Source organism: Muscardinus avellanarius, assembly GCF_963383645.1.
Source record: "Muscardinus avellanarius genome assembly, chromosome: 3".
Lineage (NCBI taxonomy): Eukaryota > Metazoa > Chordata > Mammalia > Rodentia > Gliridae > Muscardinus > Muscardinus avellanarius.
Genome location: NC_137788.1, coordinates 9,574,049 through 9,590,947, shown reverse-complemented (window position 1 = coordinate 9,590,947; position 16,899 = coordinate 9,574,049). Strand labels below are relative to the sequence as shown.

The following is a 16,899-nucleotide window of genomic DNA, read 5'->3' as shown; positions in this document are numbered from 1 at the left end:
ATAAAAGACACGATGTGCCCAAGAATCCTCTCTAAGTGAAGAGTTCCCAAAGCATTGTTAATGAAGCGAATGTGCTTCGAAGTCTGCACAGCACACTCGAGCTCTCGGCCCCGAGAGCTCGCACAGTAGAACAGGCACCTGAGGCGCCTCGGAATAAGATCTCAGCCCAAACACGCAAACCTCACGGTCACTGTATTCATCTGGGCCTTGAGAGTAGACTGTTTTTAGCCAGAGGTGGTGGTAGTCCCAAGTATGTGGGAGGCCGAGACAGGAGGACCACAGGTTCAATGACAGCCTCAGCAAACAGTGAGAATATCAGCAACCTAGCAAGGCTGTTTCAAAATAAAAATAAAATGGGGTACAGCCTGGAGGTAGAACACCTCTGGGTTCAGTTTCCAGTACCACACACAACAAAGAATAGATTTTTTTGGGGGGGGGTGGTACTGGGGTTCCTGGAAGCCCTTCTACCTCCAGGCTACACTCCCAGACCTATTTTTACATTTTTATTTAGAAACAGGGTCTTCTAAGCCAGCGCCCGTGGCTGGCTTCGAACCTGTGCGATCCTCCTGTCTCTGCCTCCCAAGCGCGGGGATTATAAGCGTGCGCCACCACACCCGGCCCAAAGAGTAGATTTTTTAAAGTGATATTGAGGGGTCCGATGTACTGTCTCTGAGAGTTCTCTATCATGTTTTAGCATCGCTCTTTTTTCCTAGTTACCCCGCTATATAGTATGACTAATAAAATCCCCATCTCGGCCGGGCGTGGTGGCGCACGCTTGTAATCCCCGCGCTTGGGAGGCAGAGACAGGAGGATCGCACAGGTTCGAAGCCAGCCGCGCGTGCTGGCTTAGGAGACCCTGTTTCCAAATATAAAATGTAAAAATAGGTCTGGGAGTGTAGCCCGGAGGTAGAAGGGCTTCCAGGAACCCCAGTACCACCAAAAATAAAAAATAAAAAATAAATAAAATAAAATAAAATAAAATCCCCATCTCCAGCAAGACCTCTTTGAGCTTCAGACCACATTTACCATGGTTTCTAGACATCTTCATGGACACGTAGTGACCTTAACGAACAAGTCTCAAATTTATTTTATTTTATTTATTTATTTATTTATTTATTTATTTATTTATTTTGGTGGTACTGGGGTTCCTGGAAGCTGTTCTTCCTCCGGGCTACACTCCAAGACCTATTTTATACTTTTTTATTTTTGGAAACAGGGTCTCTTAAGCCAGGGCGGCTGGCTTCAAACCTGCGTGATCCCCCTGTCTCCGCCTTCCCAGTGCGGAGATTACAAGTGTGCGCCACCACGCCCTGCTAACAAGTCTCAAATTTAACCCCTCATTTCCCAGAAGTGTTTGTGTGCATGAGGGGTGGGTGGGGACTGAACACCCGGGCGTTCCACCTCAAGCTAAACCCTCATCCTTTTTTATTTTGAAACAGAGTCTCGCTAAGTTGCTGAGGCTGACCACACACCTGCAATCTTCCTGTCTCAGCCGCCCAAGGACGGGGATCTCAGGCATGGACGACCGTGCCTGGCTTCCACAAGTCGGTTTTTGTTGTTGTTTCCATCTGTTGGTGTTTGGGTTACCATCCTCCGTGTCTCCTAAATCAGAATTCTGGGGCCATCCTTGGCTCCCTTCCCTCCCCAGTCCCCAGAGTCAGCCCCTCACCAGCCCTGGCCGACTCTGCTCTTGAATCGTGCCATCAGCCTCTGTTCTCCCCGTCTCTCAGTGCCCACGGCTGTCTGCTCGGCTGCTCGAGAGCCTGACTGGTGCTTCTCCATCCCAGTGCCGCCCCACTCCCAGTCTCACATGGCAATCTGGGTGACCGTCTGAGATAAATTCTGGTCGTGCTGACCCCACTTCCTGTTGCCTCAGGGATGCACTCAGCGCCCAGGGGCGCCCGGCCTTCGCTGGCCTGGCCCCTGCTTCTACCTGGCCTTACTCCTCACCAGACGCTCTGTGCCAGCTGGGCTGAGGCCACTCCCCCACCTGCAGGCCCCCGTTAATGTCCTTTCCAAATACGACAGAATTTCCTCATTACGTTTATTTCCCATTGACTGCCTGCCCTCCGGCGGCGTGTCTGCTGGCGTGTGCCTAGGACTGTGCCTGGCTCCAGCAGCTGCTCAGCAAGCAGATGCTGAAGGAGAGGCTCCTCGGTGAGCGCAGAGCCCCTCCCCACGGTCCACGGCCAGGACTCGGCTTAAGCACTACCTTTCAAAGGAAGCGCCCCCACCACTCCCAGTCCAGGAGCACAGGCCCTTCCCCTGCGCCCTCCGCTCCTCCTCTCACCCAGCACATGACCAGGGACCTCAGGTCTGACCATTAATGTTACCAATGTGGCCGGTACTTAAAGGTCGGACACGTTTTACTTCTACTCTAAGCCTCATAAAGTCTTTATAACTTAGATCTATCCCATTTTACAGATGAAGACGCCATATCCTCACACCTGGCACAAATATGTTCAATAGCTGTTTGCTGACTGACTAAGCATGGGTAAAGGGAGAGGGACATTTTGCATCAGTTCTCATGATAAATTATCACCTGGAGCGCTCTGGTTGGTCCATCTGGGATGACTCTGACGGATAATGTTCCAGAACCAGGCCTCATTTTTTGGTTAATGAATTGCTGCTCAGGTGGAACTGGCCCCAAAAGCTCCATAGATGTGTCAGGGCCAAGAACGACTTCAGCTCCATCGAACAAACCCGAAAGCCCTCCTTTGGCCTAGAAGACATTGAACGGCATAAGCAAAGACTCTGATAATCAATACGCCACTTGAAACAGGTTACTAGGGCTCAATTCTCTTTTGCAGGTCATGGGCAAGGTATAAAAAAGCATTTTATGAACATGGGTATGCATATGTTACTGTAGTTCTCTGATTTCAACCCCTTTGGAAAGACACCAGGAGTGGTAGAGCCGGATCATATGGTGGATCCACTCCTAGTTTTCTAAGGAATCTCCACACTCATCTCCATACTGGCTGAACTACTTTGCACTCCCACCCACAGTGTAAAGAGCTCCTCTTTCCCCACAGCCTCACCAGCATTTGTTGTTATTTGACTTCTTTATGCTTGCCACTCTGATTGGAGTTAATGGAATCTCAGCGTAGTTTTGATTTGCATCTCCCTGATGGCCAGTGATGTTGAACATCTTTCCGTGTATCTATTGGCCCTTTGTATCTCTTCTTTTGTGTAGTGTCTGTTCAATTCAGTTGCCCATTTCTTGATTGGGTTGTTTGTTTTGCTAGTGTAGAGTCTTTTGAGCTCTTTGTATACTCTGGATATTAGCCCCTATCAGAGTGACAGCCAAATATGGAACCAACCTAGGGCTCCATGAACGGATAGATTGCAAAATTATGGGAAATACACACAATGGAATTCTACTCAGCTATAAAGAAGAACAAAATCATGTCATTCTTAAGAAGATGGAAAGACCTGGAGAACATTATGTTAAGTGAGATCACCAGGCATAGAAAGAGAAGAGACATATGTTTACTCTAATACGCCCAAACCAGGGAGTATTAAGAATTCCAGGGGGACTCCAGATAACGAAGGGGAAACCTCAGCAGAGCTAGAATGGAAGAGTGGGAGAGGAAGAAGGCTGAGGTTGATTAATGGAGGAGCTACATTCGAATATGTGTAAAAGTGTGAATGTCGCATGGTCAGCCTGGACACTCACTGTTGGAGGAGGGTGGGGAACCTGGGGGTAAGGGCACCAAGCACAGTCTGAATGTGTGCCGTTTTCAGTATGATCCACATAAAAAGAAAAAAAGAAAAACCCTGTATATTCAGTGCTGAGGGCTCAAACCCAAAGCTTTGCTTGCTAAGTCTTTACTAGTGAATAAACTAACCTGCTTTTCCTAAAAAACAATTACTATTTCCTCAGCTTTACAAGTGACGGGATTATGTAAGATGGACAGTCATTCTGCACAGATTTGGGGAATTGCTATATACGTGTAGTATGAGATAATTTCATGAAAAGAATATATTGGTTTTATTCTGCCTTGTAGTAACTTCTAGCCATTAAAATTTTTTTTAAAGCACCTAAAGCCAGTGTTTTTTCTTTGAATATCTCAATAGGGTTTGTTTAAAACTGAACTGTTTGAAAGTAAAATAATGATCACTATCATTCTGCTTTCCAATAAAAAGCAAATGCTAGAGTTAAGATTCTCACCAAACAGGCCAACGGCTGGACAAGCAAGGCAAGTGCTTGGCTGCCGCTTCTAAAATGCAATGTGGTGCAGAGACAGCCGCCCCGTGCCCAGCCACACGGCCTCTGGAGAGCACTGCATGCCGCTGCACGCCCCGTGAAATGCGAGTCTGGGGTACGGGTGGGAAAGTGACACAGGCCAAGAGGACAAGCGCGAAGCTGTGTGGGTGCCTTTGTTAATTTAACTCTAAATACTGAGTGATGAAAAGAGATCTCTGAGCTGGCCTTGAACAACAGGTTTCAGTGCAGGGAGAGCGGCGTGTGCCTGTCTGTCGTAAGTTTAGGAAGCACATGCGCAGCCTAATAAGGGTAGTGTCAGGAAAGGTTTTAATGCCTTCGATTACTTTACTCAACATGATGAGACCGAACCACGCTCGTTTCCCTGACCCAGACACATTCTGTAGCGCTGAACACTAGCCCTACGGGGCACGCACAAGCAAGAGAAATCGTGAGACAGATGCGAGAAACAGCAAATGCCAGCAAGGAACCTGGGGGAGGAAACACTCTAAAAGCAACGGGACTGCATGGGCTGCAGTCACCAACTAAAAGCAAAGTCAGGGCCAGCCCCGGAACCCACACAGGATAACAAGCCCTTTTCTGCCTCTACAAGTCTGAATTGTATTGCTAATTGAAAAACACAAATCCATTCCAGATGTGTGCTTCATATAAGTAGGCAGCTTGCCTTTGATGAAAAAGCTCAGGGCAACAGAGATAAAGAAAATAAATCTCACTAAATAGCAGCCAGAGGCCTTCCGCGGCGCACACTGCCCTGGACCAGGGCCTCACTGTGTGAACGCAAAGCCTGGTGTCTAGCCGGGCCCCGTCAGCGGCTCCCCCGCGAGGGCCTGGTGTGAGAGCATCTACTATGGGGGTAAAACCCCAGGCTGGGGCAGAACCGCACACATACCACACTGCTGTTCTGCTCTGAGCCTGACCCTCCCGGCCCCCTTCCGAGCCGCTCATCTCCAACCCCAGGCCTCATTCCCAGCGGGAAGCCCTTTCTGGCAGAAAATCTAAACTCTGGGTAATTTTCCAAACACGTATTTGCTTATTGAGTACCTGAAGTTTACTATGGAACAGACTGGCTGAGTTGAGGACAGAGGAAATTGTCTAGCCATCTTGATTTTGACATTTGCTATGACAATTCGATGCTTGTTTGGATATCACTAAGAATGCAGAAATAAACCAAATTGAGGGTGTGCAGGGCCCATGTACCCAACATCTCAGAACGCTTTACAGAGACTGCCGCAACCATCGTATTAACCTCACGGGTTTCAGGCTAGCCCAGCTAACAGTGTTAAACTTTTAGTCGATAACTTTCTCTCCTTTAAAAAATCACACACGTAATTTATGTCACAGAAAGAAAAGGAAAAAAAAAAACTCAGAGAAACAAAAAAAAAAATATCCCACCAACCAAAGGCAACCATTCTTATAGATGTGTCGCACCTCTGCTCCAAGAAGACGGCCCATGTAAGCGCACGCAAGTGCACGGAAAAAGGTTGACTGTCCCTTAACAGACACAGATAGGATGTTGTCCTCTGCCATTAATTTTTCTTCCTGAACAGTTTCTCATATGTGACTTAGCTGAAGCTTTGTTTCTAAGAAGACTCAACCCCTGTGTGCTGCAAGCGGAGATGTAACGCTACTGACCTGGACCACCAAGCCGTGCAGCCCGCAGGCGAGTTTGCCTTCACGGAAACTCCACGTCTGAGTTGTGCTTCGCCTGCGGTCGGGCTTTCTTAGCATTAGTGGCTCAAATCTGGACAAAGAGAAACACGACAAGACCGCTGGGTCAGCTGTCTCTTCCTTCCTGCATCCTCTGCCCTTAAACCTGAAGGGCAGTTGGCTTCAGTGATGCCGCGGTTAGGAGTCTCTCAGTGAAGAGGGCGCAACGGACAGAGTGGAAAGCAACGCGGAGGGACGAGGCGTGCCGGGCGCGTGCCAGTCCTCACCCCTCCCGCACCGCACGCACAAGCCCCTCCGTGGCGACTCGACGAGCCTCGCAACCGCGTCTTTTCTGTTTTACTTCTGAATATTTTTATTTTGTGCCTAAACTTATCTTTCTGGAAATAAAGTTTCAAATGATTTTACGGAGAAGCTAGGGCTCGGGTAAATAAAATGATTTGCTAAAACATAAAAAGCTGATTTGAATGGGCAGTTGTTCATAAAAACACACTTCATAGTTTCTTACAAAGTTCTGGTCTGAAAGTTTTAACAAATTATCAGAAAAAAAAATCTCAAGTAACTGTTCCCTTCCAGGAGTAAGAGTGGACTGGACATTGTGGGAAAGAAACACTCGCTTTTCATAGCTGTCATTTGGCGGAGTTCTTTAGTGGCCCCGGTGTCCTCCTCCCTCCCTCGGTGCTGAGCACTGAGTCCGGGCCTTGCGCACGCATGCGAGGCCAGCGCCGTGCTGCTCAGCTGCCTCCCTTGCCTCTACACACCTTTTTTGGGATTTAGCATTTCTGAACACTGGTATGGGTCTTATCATAGCAACGCAAAAAAATAAGTTGAAGATTCTAATACTCCTATTTGGGAATTTGAAGAAAAATACAAATATAAAAATATAAATTCTTGCCAGGCCTGGCTTGTAATCCCCGTACTTGGAAGGCGGAGACAGGAGGATCGCGCAGGTTCGAAGCCAGCCGCGCTGGCTTAAGAGACCCTGTTTCCAAATAAAAATATAAAATTGGTGTCTGGGAGTGTAGCCCAGAGGTAGGAGGGCTTCCAGGAACCCCAGTACCAACTACCTCCCCCCAAAAAATTATATATATATATATATATATACATACACACACACACACACACACACACACACACACACACACACACACACATATATATATATATATTCTTAGAAGAGTTTACAGAACTCTTCATTGTAGACTTGCTCTGAGCCTGGACCAAAGTCATCTAGAGGGGCTGAGAGCAGAGGTCATTGTTGGGCAGGTGTCTAGCATGCCCGAGACCCTGGGTTTGAGACCCAACATCCTCCCATCTCCACTCCCAGCTCCCAGTCTAGAAACTCGCCTGTTGTCAGTTACTGCAGCGAGACCAGCAATGTCTAGGATGGCAGAGCCCTCGGTGGAGCGTGTGGCTGAGGGCCTGTTGGGGTTGTGAGGGACCGAGGAGCCCTCATGGGCCAGCATTCCGGTTCCGGTCATCCTCCAGAGCTGAGAACGCTTTCCTGGTTCCTGTTGGGCACAATCAATGTGGGTAGCGTACGAAGATGGGAAAGAGCCGTCACAGGAGACACAGGGCCACCTCGTTGGTCGCAGCCAGCTCCCTCCGGGAGCTTCCTCCCAGGGCCGGGTACGTTCTCAAGCAGCAAGTGTACTTGGAAATTTGTCCACATCATACGAACACATCACTCAAGCTGCTGTCAACCCCAAGTGGCACTTAGGGTAAAATATGCCCAGTATGCCTATATATATACACATATATACATATAGCTCTTGAACTGAGACACCCCAAATTACAAATACTGTAAATTTCTAAAACTTTATCCTTTTCATATGCCTTAGATCTCTCTCCCTTTTTAAAGTATTAGGAACACAAGGCCTGCCGTGTCCCACATTAGTGGTGCCACATGATCCCCGCTGTTCGGATGGGGACCTGTGGTGCCCTGATCTTAAAGAAGGATCCAGTTTGGGAAGGAATAGATGACATTCTTGATACCTAGTCATTGGTGATCTTCCAACTTGTGGACAACCACAATTTGCCAGAGGCCCTCTCCTCCGTCCGCTGTTTATAGATGGCGTGTACCATATTGATTATCTCCAATTTGTATAACTTGATTTTATGCAAATGTTAAGTTGGTTGTATTCAAAAGTTATGCTCTACTTCTCTATTGATTTTCAATATATATTTCTCCTTGGGAATAGTTAAAATAGCAATGGACTTATCGATCGATCACACAAGTCTGTGTAATCCATTACCTACTAGAAGTATACTTACTGAGAATCTACTATGTGCCAGGTGTTGGTCCAAAGGACTTACACTTAATAACGCATTTAGCTCTGGAAACAACCCGGGGCAGGACACGCTGTTAGGACTTTCCGGAGGCCGCATGACGGGGTGGTAGAGCCAAGATCTAAGTCACCGGAGCCTAATTCCAGGGCCTGCAGGGTGCACTGCTCTGCTCTGGGCCTAACTGCCCCTACAGCTCCATTTCAGCGACACCTCTGCTCCAGTGATAGCTGTCAAGATCACGGACATGCCCTCAGGTAGGAGCTCTGCCAGTTACAGCGACAGCACTTCTGGGTCATGGGGGCTCCGCTCCCTCAAAGTGAGTTCTCACCTCTGTGCTCCCAAGCGCTGGTCATCTTTTAGCCCTGACCACTTATGGCCAGTTTTCCGACTGTTTTTTAACATTGCGGGCTGAGTCTTACTTACTGCCTTTCGCTGTAAATCGAGGTCCCTCAGCATCAACACTTCCCTAAACTCCCCTGTTAAGAACCCAAACTGACACAGGATCCTTTTTCTTCTTATGCTGATTTTACAGGAAGCATAGAAAAAGGGAAATTTTGTCAGCTTGGGTCTTTTTGTTTTTTTGGTTTAAGGAGATTAGGGAAGTATTACAACAGGAAAAATAATGAGAAAGACAATCACAAATTGAAGGCTGAAGCCCTCCAGTGGACACAGGAGAGGACTGGGAGCCCCGCAGGCAGCAGGACCCCTCACAGGGGAACCTCTGCTGCGCCTCCAAGTCACTGCAAGTGCCCAGAGAGAGCAGGGCATCCACGCACATTTCCATCTCCTCATCTGTCCAACAAACTGTGGTGAGGTGATCTCAAACCAGCTCCCAGGGCTACACAGCCTTTATTCAATGCTGAAGCCCGCCCTCTCTCTCTCCCTCTCCTCCCTCCCTCCCTCCATTTTTTTTTTTTTTTTTTTTTTTTTTTTTACGGTACTGGGGATGGAACCCAGGGGCATTGTACCTCCAAGCTACACCCCAGCCCTATGTTTTCGTCTTTTTTATTTTTGAAAAAGGGTCTCACTGAGTTGCAGAGGGCCTCACTAAGTAGCTGAGGCTGTCCATGAACCGCGAACCTCCGGTCTCAGCCTCTTGAACACTGAAATTACAAGCGTGTGCCACCACGCCTGGGAAAGCTCTCTTACCTTCTTCTTTAGAATGACTCTTTGGGTCTTTGGTGAGACGTCCAGGACGAGCTCTGCACAGGTAATGGCCTTGGAGGCGACAGGCCTTCCCGTCCCCACCTGCAAACTAGGATCCGGTAAATGAGCAGACATACACACACAGGTCCATGCACATTCACGTGTGCATTTAAGTATTTGTAAGTAAACACATAAAAACTCTATTGAAGAAGAAAAAACTTTAAAAAGTATAGAACAAAAAGCCTGGCTTACAACACAGGACTAGGGTTGTATTTCCCCTAGTCCTACAGACCCGAGATTCATTCGTGAGAAGATGCACACTAATATTTTCACTCTCCTGGTCACTTTAGCGCAGAGTGCCTTCCTCCGACCTATCCCTCTGTGTTCTCTGTGCCTCACACACCCTGAGCTTTAAGGAATGCTGAGCACAGCTCCACCGAGGGTGTGTGGAGGAGGCTCATGTAACCTACTGACTGCCTCCATCAGTCCCTATGTCATACAAGGTACGCTAAGTTCAGAATTAAAAGTTAGTCTTCATGACACCAAAACCATGACAGAAGGAAAGAGTACATGAATTCAGTTTCGCGGAAACGAAAACCACTGCTTTTGTTGTTGTTTCCGGGAATGTCTGTGTGTGTGGCTGGGGACTGAACCCAGGGCCATTCTCTTTCTGAACTACATCGCCAGCCCTTTTATTTTGAAGCAGGGTCTTGCTAAGTTGCAGAGGACCTTGCTAAGTTGTCAGGCTGGCCTCAAACCTGCAATCCTCCTGTCTCGGCCTCTCCAGTAATGGGATCGTAGGTGTGCACCACCATGCCCAACTTGTTCTTTAAAGGGCACCATCAGAAAGTCAAGAGACAACTCACAGGATGAGAGAAATATCTGCAAAATCAGATATCAGATAAGGGACTGATATCAGATCATATAAAGACCATCTACAATTCAACAATAAACAAAGCAGATGCTTCCATTTTTTTTTCTTTTTCTTTTCTTTTTTCTTTTTTGTGTGGAACTGGGGGTGGAACCCAGGAGCATTCTACCTCTGAGCTACACCCCCAGCCTTATATTTTATTATTTATTTTGACACAGGGTCTCACTGAGTGCAGAGGGCCTCACTAAGTAGCTGAGGCTGCCCGTGAACCCTGATCCTCCGGTCTCAGCCTCCCAAATGCTGGGATTACAAGTGTGCGCCACCACGCCGGGCCAGATACTTCCATTTTAAGATGAGCAAAGGACCTGAAAAAATGTTTCTCCAAAAAGGATAAATAAATGTCAAATACTCAAATGAAAAGCTGAACAACATCATTCATTACTAAGAAATATACAATTAAAATATGTTCATCAAAACGAAAGTTAGTACAAATCAAAGCCACAATGAGATAGCACACCCAGCAAAATGGGTATAACAGAAAAAACACAACAAATAACATGTGTTGGTGAAGAGGCTGAGACAGCAGAGCCCTTGCTGTACGTTTCTGATGGAATGTACAATGGTCCAGCCACTGTGGAAAGCAGTGCGGTGGTTCCTCAAAACGCTAACCATCGAACCCAGCCATTCTACTCCTAGGTGCTAACATGCAAGAACCGGAAACAGGGGTTCAAAGCAGCCCTGCTCCTCACAGCCAGGACATGGAAACAGCTCCAAAGATCATCACTGACGAATGGGTAAACAAAACACAGACTAAACGAACCGCAGAATATCCATCAGCCGTCAAAGTGCTGCTTTTCATAAAAAGAATGAAGTACTCGTACCCACTACAACGCGGCCGAGCCTCTAAACGCTGCGCGAGGTGGAAAAGCCAGGCACAGGGGTTACTATGGCCCCACCTACGGGAAACATCCAGAACAGGCAAATCCATAACGATGGAAAGCAGGGGCCTGGGTGTGGGAGGAAGGAGCCACTGATCAGTGCATTTGGGATTTCTTTGGAGTGACATAAGTGTTTTGGAAGTAGGCAGAGGTGAGGGTAAAAAAACCAAAAATCAAAAACTAAAAATCAAAAATGTATTATATGCTACTGAACTGTTCACGTTAAAATGGCTAATTTGATGTAACGTAAATTTTGTCTCAATACCAAAATTTTTAAAAACAGCAACACACCTAATCTTCCTTATTATTAGTTTCCACCAAGAGTGCAGATAAAGAATATCTAAGATACTCCAAAACCGGGCCAGCTGCGGAGCGCACCACGAGCGTCTGGATGCTGCCCTCAGGTCCCGCACCCCACGACTCCCAGGGGCTCTCCTCGTGTCTTCTCCGTGCCGTTCAACCCACTGAGCTCGCTACCGTGCACGAGCACTCCAGCTCAAGAGCCCAGTAACCGCTGGAATTCATAGAACAGAAAGAACCTGGCTAGCAACCAGATTCAGAACTGCTTTTTCAGACTTTAACCAGGTCACACTGTTAAATGCCATAATCGTTAAAAACAACAAACAACAGGCAAACAAACATTGTTGGCTCTGTTATAACAAACACCCGGCATCACCATTACTAATGGGAGCTGTAACAGGCAAGAGAGAGAACACTCATGTCATCTCTGCAATTCAAGCCACGGGGCTCCTGAAATCTGACGTCTAGGCAGATGCGAAGATCACGCGCAGACAGGAGACGGTTCCGTGGATCCCGATACACATACGAGCATCGCTCCCCAGACCAGCTACTCAGAGCACTGTGCAAAGGGCTTCACTTTAAATGCTAGTGCAGCCGGGCGTGGTGGCGCACGCTTGTCATCCCCGCGCTTGGGAGGCAGAGACAGGAGGATCGCGCAGGTTCGAAGCCAGCCGCGCGCGCTGGCTTAGGAGACCCTGTTTCCAAAATAAAAATGTAAAAATAGGTCTGGGAGTGTAGCCCGGAAGTAGAAGGGCTTCCAGGAACCCCAGCACCACAAAACAAAAAACAAAAAACAAAAAAAACGCCTAGTTCATCAAGTGTTTTATGTTTATAATGCTAAAGATTGCACTGCGTCCCCTGCTTCACAAATAAACCTCAAAAGAGGCCTTGTAGTCTCAGCACAGAATCAGTAAGCGGTATTTGCATGTTGGGAGAATGACTACTTTTTGAAGACGCAGTATTTTGAACCTTGCATGTGCTGCCCTAACGGCAGAGTTAGAGCCAGCTCGATATTCTTCACTTGAGTTTTCAAAATGTAACTATTCAAACAACAGTAAAGATTCTATTTCTGAGGCAACTGGAATCGCTATGAAGTTAAGGTATGATAGCTGGCTTTAGGCGAATACCAAAACGGACGACTAAGTGCTTGCACGGTGTCCTCGGTGGAGAAAGGAAGTGGAATCAAGAAAAACAATTATGGAGATCAGTCAGTTTTAAATGAGGGACGAGGCAAAACAGATGAAGAAATAGAGGAAAGACCTGGCTGTGGTGGTGCACCACGACCCAGGACTTGAGAGGCCGAGACAGAGGACTGCAGGCCTGAGGACACGCAACAAGACCCGGCAACCTCAAAGACCTTGCTTCAAAATAAAAAGCAGGTTTGGGGTATAGCTCAGACGTAGAACACCCCTGGGCTCAACCCCAGTACCAGGGAAAGAAAAAGTAACAGGAAAACAAACAGGAAAAAGAAGGTTTAAAGGATACATGCAAAATAATACCTTAATACAAGACAAATTTGAGATAAAAGAATAACATCTCGCAAAAGGAGCTGTTAAAACAAGGATGAATTCACAGGAAAGGTCTTTAAAAAGAAGAATCTGGCCTCTGTGGATAAATCTTAAGCTGGCCCAAACACAAGGATTTAGACTAAATGCTTCTCAAGTTAGACCCTGAGCCTAGGATTTGGTAAAGAATGAAGAAAGTTTTCTCTACGTACCCTGGTCTCTCCAGAAACAGCTCAACATTTAAAAGCAGTAAATAATTAAAACCTTCTGCTTTAGAGGAACAGTAATTTAATCCAGAATTACCCAGAAAATGTGTATGTAGCGGCAATGTAAATGAAATTTTCATAATACAGCTGCCGGTTATCCTGGAAATCGTTCATGCTGCAGGTGACCTCCGAGGAGCCGGCCCCCTTGACGGTCAGCGTGATGAAGGGGGGCAGGGTGGGCTCGTCCCAGGCATAAGCCAGCGACGCCTTGGGCTTCACTTCGGTTCGGAGCCGGGGCTCGGCCACGCCATGCTGCGTGAAGACAACGGGGACCTGGGGTTGTAGGGTGGAGAACAGAGGTGCATTGAGAGCGGCGTTGCGGGAAAGCCAGGGAGTACTTCTGAGGAGTAAGCCGGGATCCTCTGTAATGACCCCACGGGGGTCGCCGAGAGGAAGGCCGGCTCACCTCCTACAATGCTTCTCTAGTCGCCACACCAGTTCCCAGAGCCCGCTAACCGAAGGAGCACGGACATGCCCTACTGGGTAGAGCGCTTGAAGAAGCGTTGCCAAAATACCCAGGGGAAGCATGCTATCCTGACGATGGCTTCCTTGCTGCCCTGACCCTCCCGTGAGACATTCTGAATATAGCAATGAATAGGAATTTTGGAATTTGGCTACAGAAAGTCATATAGTACAAGAGCCGGGTGCAGTGGCGCGCGCTTGTCATCCCAGCCTTCAGGAGGCTGAGACCGGAGGATCACGGTTCGCGGACAGCCTCAGCTACTTAGGGAGGCCCTCTGCAACTTAGTGAGACCCTGTTTCAAAATAAAGAATAAAAAATAGAGCTGGGGGTGTAGCTCAGAGGTAGAATGCCCTGGGTTCCATCCCCAGTACCTAAAAAAATAGAAGCCATAAATTAACATATATTACAAGACATAATGTTACTCAAAGGAATAATTTGTGTTTGTGCGTGTGGGACTGGGGATTGAATCCAGAGGCATTCTACCTCTATGCTACACTCCTCAGCCGTGAGGTTTTTTGTTGTTGTTGTTTTTTTTTTTAATTTTGAAACAGGGTCTCACTAGGTTGATGAGAATCTCACAATTTGCTAGAACTGTCCTTGAACCTGTGATCCTCTTATCTTAACCTCCCAAGTACTGAGATTACAAGCATGTGCTACCATGCCCGCTCAAAGGAGTAATTCAAAATAGAATCTAATGATTAAAAGCTGGGCGTGGTGTAATTCCAGCTTTGGGAGGCAGAGACTGGAGGGTCGAGGAGGCCCTTTGTAACTCAGTGAGACCCTGTTTCAAAAATAGAAAGAGTTAAGACAGGCTTGAGGTGTACCTCAGAGATAGAATGTCCCTGGGTTCCATCCCCAGTAACCCCCCCCCAAAAAAAAAAGAAAAGAATCTAGTGGTTTCCACTTTGGCTTTACTTGGAAGAATTATAAAAATGCTCACTCTAGGCAAGAGTAGAACGACTCATTCCCAATGTCACTGTCAATCTGATTCCCTTCTCTCTCTGTATGAGATGTCTACAAAGAGCATCAGGTCAAACAAACGCTCTAGTCAAAATAGGTTTAGTGGGCCGGGCGTGGTGACGTACGCTTGTCATCCCCACGCTTGGGAGGCAGAGACAGGAGGATCGTGCAGGTTCGAAGCCAGCTGCGCGCGCTGGCTTTGGAGACCCTGTTTCCAAATAAAAATGTAAAAATAGGTCTGGGAGTGTAGCCCGGAGGTAGAAGGGCTTCCAGGAACCCCAGTACCACCAAAAAACCAAACCAAAAAAAAAAAAAAATAAGTTTAGTGGCTAAAAACAAAAAGGACCAGCAGACCTCTGAGCGTGGTGGCACATGCCTGTATCCCGGTTCTTAGAAGGCTGAGATAGGTGGAACACAGGTTCAAAGCCAGCCTCAGCAATTTAGCAAGGCTCTCAGCAACTTAGGGAGACACTGTTTCCAAATAAAAAATAATATAGGGCAAGGGGTGTAGCTTGGAGGCAGACTGGCTCTAGGTTCAATCCCTCGTACCTCAAAAACGTGGGAGGAATGACAAGCAGAAACCACCTCCAAATGGCAGGAAGTTTTAGGGCTGTGAGGCTTCAGAGAGTCTATCTGTGTGGCATTATTGAAGTGTACTTCGCCAGTAGCTAGTGTGTGTGCATGTGGTGGGGGGTGGTAGGGACCGAGCCCAGGGTATTCTACCACCAAGCTGCACTTCTAGCCCTTTTAACTTTTTGCTTTGAAACAGGGTCTCATCAAGTTGCTGATGGTCTTGCTACGTTGCTGAGGCGGGCCTTGAACCTGCGAATCTGTCTCAGCCTCCCAAGTGCCTAGATCAGAGGCGTGCACCATCAGGACACACACTCCGCCTTCCCGCACAAGCCGCAGCCCAGCCGCTGCGCCTCCTCTTGTACCTTAGAAAAGTTGTCAATTCGAAAAGGAGGGGGCAGCTGGTCTGTGTCACTGAAGGAAATCCTGTATGTAGCTCCTCGGAGGGTAATTTCCACTCGTAGGAAGAAGCATTTTCCCAGGGTGTCCCTGCAGAACGAGGAAAAAAAGAGGCCGCATTAAAAGGGGCAAGCTGAGGCCGCACCGTCACAGGCACAACAGGCCTGCGCCCTGATCCGCACCAGGGCCACGGGCTTCTGACCAGACGGCAAAGGCAGCACCAATTACATAAACACAAAATGGCCATTTCTGACTGGGGATTAAACCCCAAACACTCTACCTTGGAGCTACACCCCCAGCCATCACTAAATTCCTGAGGGGCCCACTAAACTGCTGAGGCTGGCCTTGAACCTGTGATCCTCCTCTCTCAGCCTACCAAATACTATGATTATAGGTGTGTGCCACCATGCTCAACAAAATGGTAGTTTTCTTTTTTCTTGTTTTTTTTTTTTGTGGATGGAACCCAGGGGCATTCGACCTCCAAGCTACACCCCCTGCCCTATTTTTTTTTTTTCTTTATTTTGAAACAGGTTCTCGCTAAGTTGTAGAGGGCCTCACTAAGAAGCTGAGGCTGTCTGCAAACCGCGATCCTCCAGTCTCAGCCTCCCGAATGCGGGGATTACAAGCATCCGCCACCATGCCCGGCCCAACAAAATGGCAGTTTTCTAATTCTCTCATTTCTTCAAAATTCACTAATTGATATTCTTCTGAAAGAGAAGTGTAAAGAATAGTATGTAGGTAACACATATGTATAATATTTATTTACCTTATCACTGAAGGGGATGAAAAGTGTATCTTTACGTAAGAAGTCAGTTAACAAATGAAATGAGAAAATTAGAAAAATAACCATTTTGCAATCACCAATGTAACAGCTGATTCAGGTTAGAACCATCAAACCTTTGAGCAAAAGGTTCTTGGGAAACAGAATATTTGTCCTTATACTCTCCCCCAGTGGGTGAGACCTCTTTACAAAGAGGAAAAGGTAATTTTACAATAGAGAGACCCAGCGCACACTACCTCAACCAAGTGAAGGTCGAACTTAACAAAACCATTAAGAGAACCAACATGTTACCACAACTGCAACTTAATGAGACCCTGTTTCAAAATAAAGAATAAGCCGGGCATGGTAGCACATGCTTGTAATCCCAGTGCTTGGGAGGCTGAGACAGGAGGATCACACACGTTTGAAGTCGGCCTCAGCTACTTAGGCTCTCAGCAACTCAGTGAGGCTCTCAGAAACTTAGTGAGGCCCTGTTTCCAAATAAAATATAAAAAGTAGGTCTGGGTGTATAGCCTGGAGGT

The 16,899-nt window shown here is 47.3% G+C and overlaps 1 protein-coding gene across 2 annotated transcripts in view; it reads right to left on the bottom strand.

Moving 5' to 3' along the window:
* The window catches only part of VPS13D (vacuolar protein sorting 13 homolog D), a gene marked incomplete at its 3' end in the record, with an annotated part of 245,737 nt that overhangs the window by 101,380 nt on the left and 127,458 nt on the right, over window positions 1-16,899 (bottom strand). For both annotated transcript variants that reach the window (XM_080692050.1, XM_080692051.1), the window contains exons 52-57: window positions 15,564-15,687; window positions 13,243-13,478; window positions 9,329-9,434; window positions 7,238-7,401; window positions 5,858-5,966; window positions 2,543-2,722 (exon numbers count right to left, since the gene is read on the bottom strand). In XM_080692050.1, coding sequence (XP_080548176.1) covers window positions 2,543-2,722; window positions 5,858-5,966; window positions 7,238-7,401; window positions 9,329-9,434; window positions 13,243-13,478; window positions 15,564-15,687 — 919 coding nt within the window. The remainder of the gene's footprint in view (window positions 1-2,542; window positions 2,723-5,857; window positions 5,967-7,237; window positions 7,402-9,328; window positions 9,435-13,242; window positions 13,479-15,563; window positions 15,688-16,899) is intronic.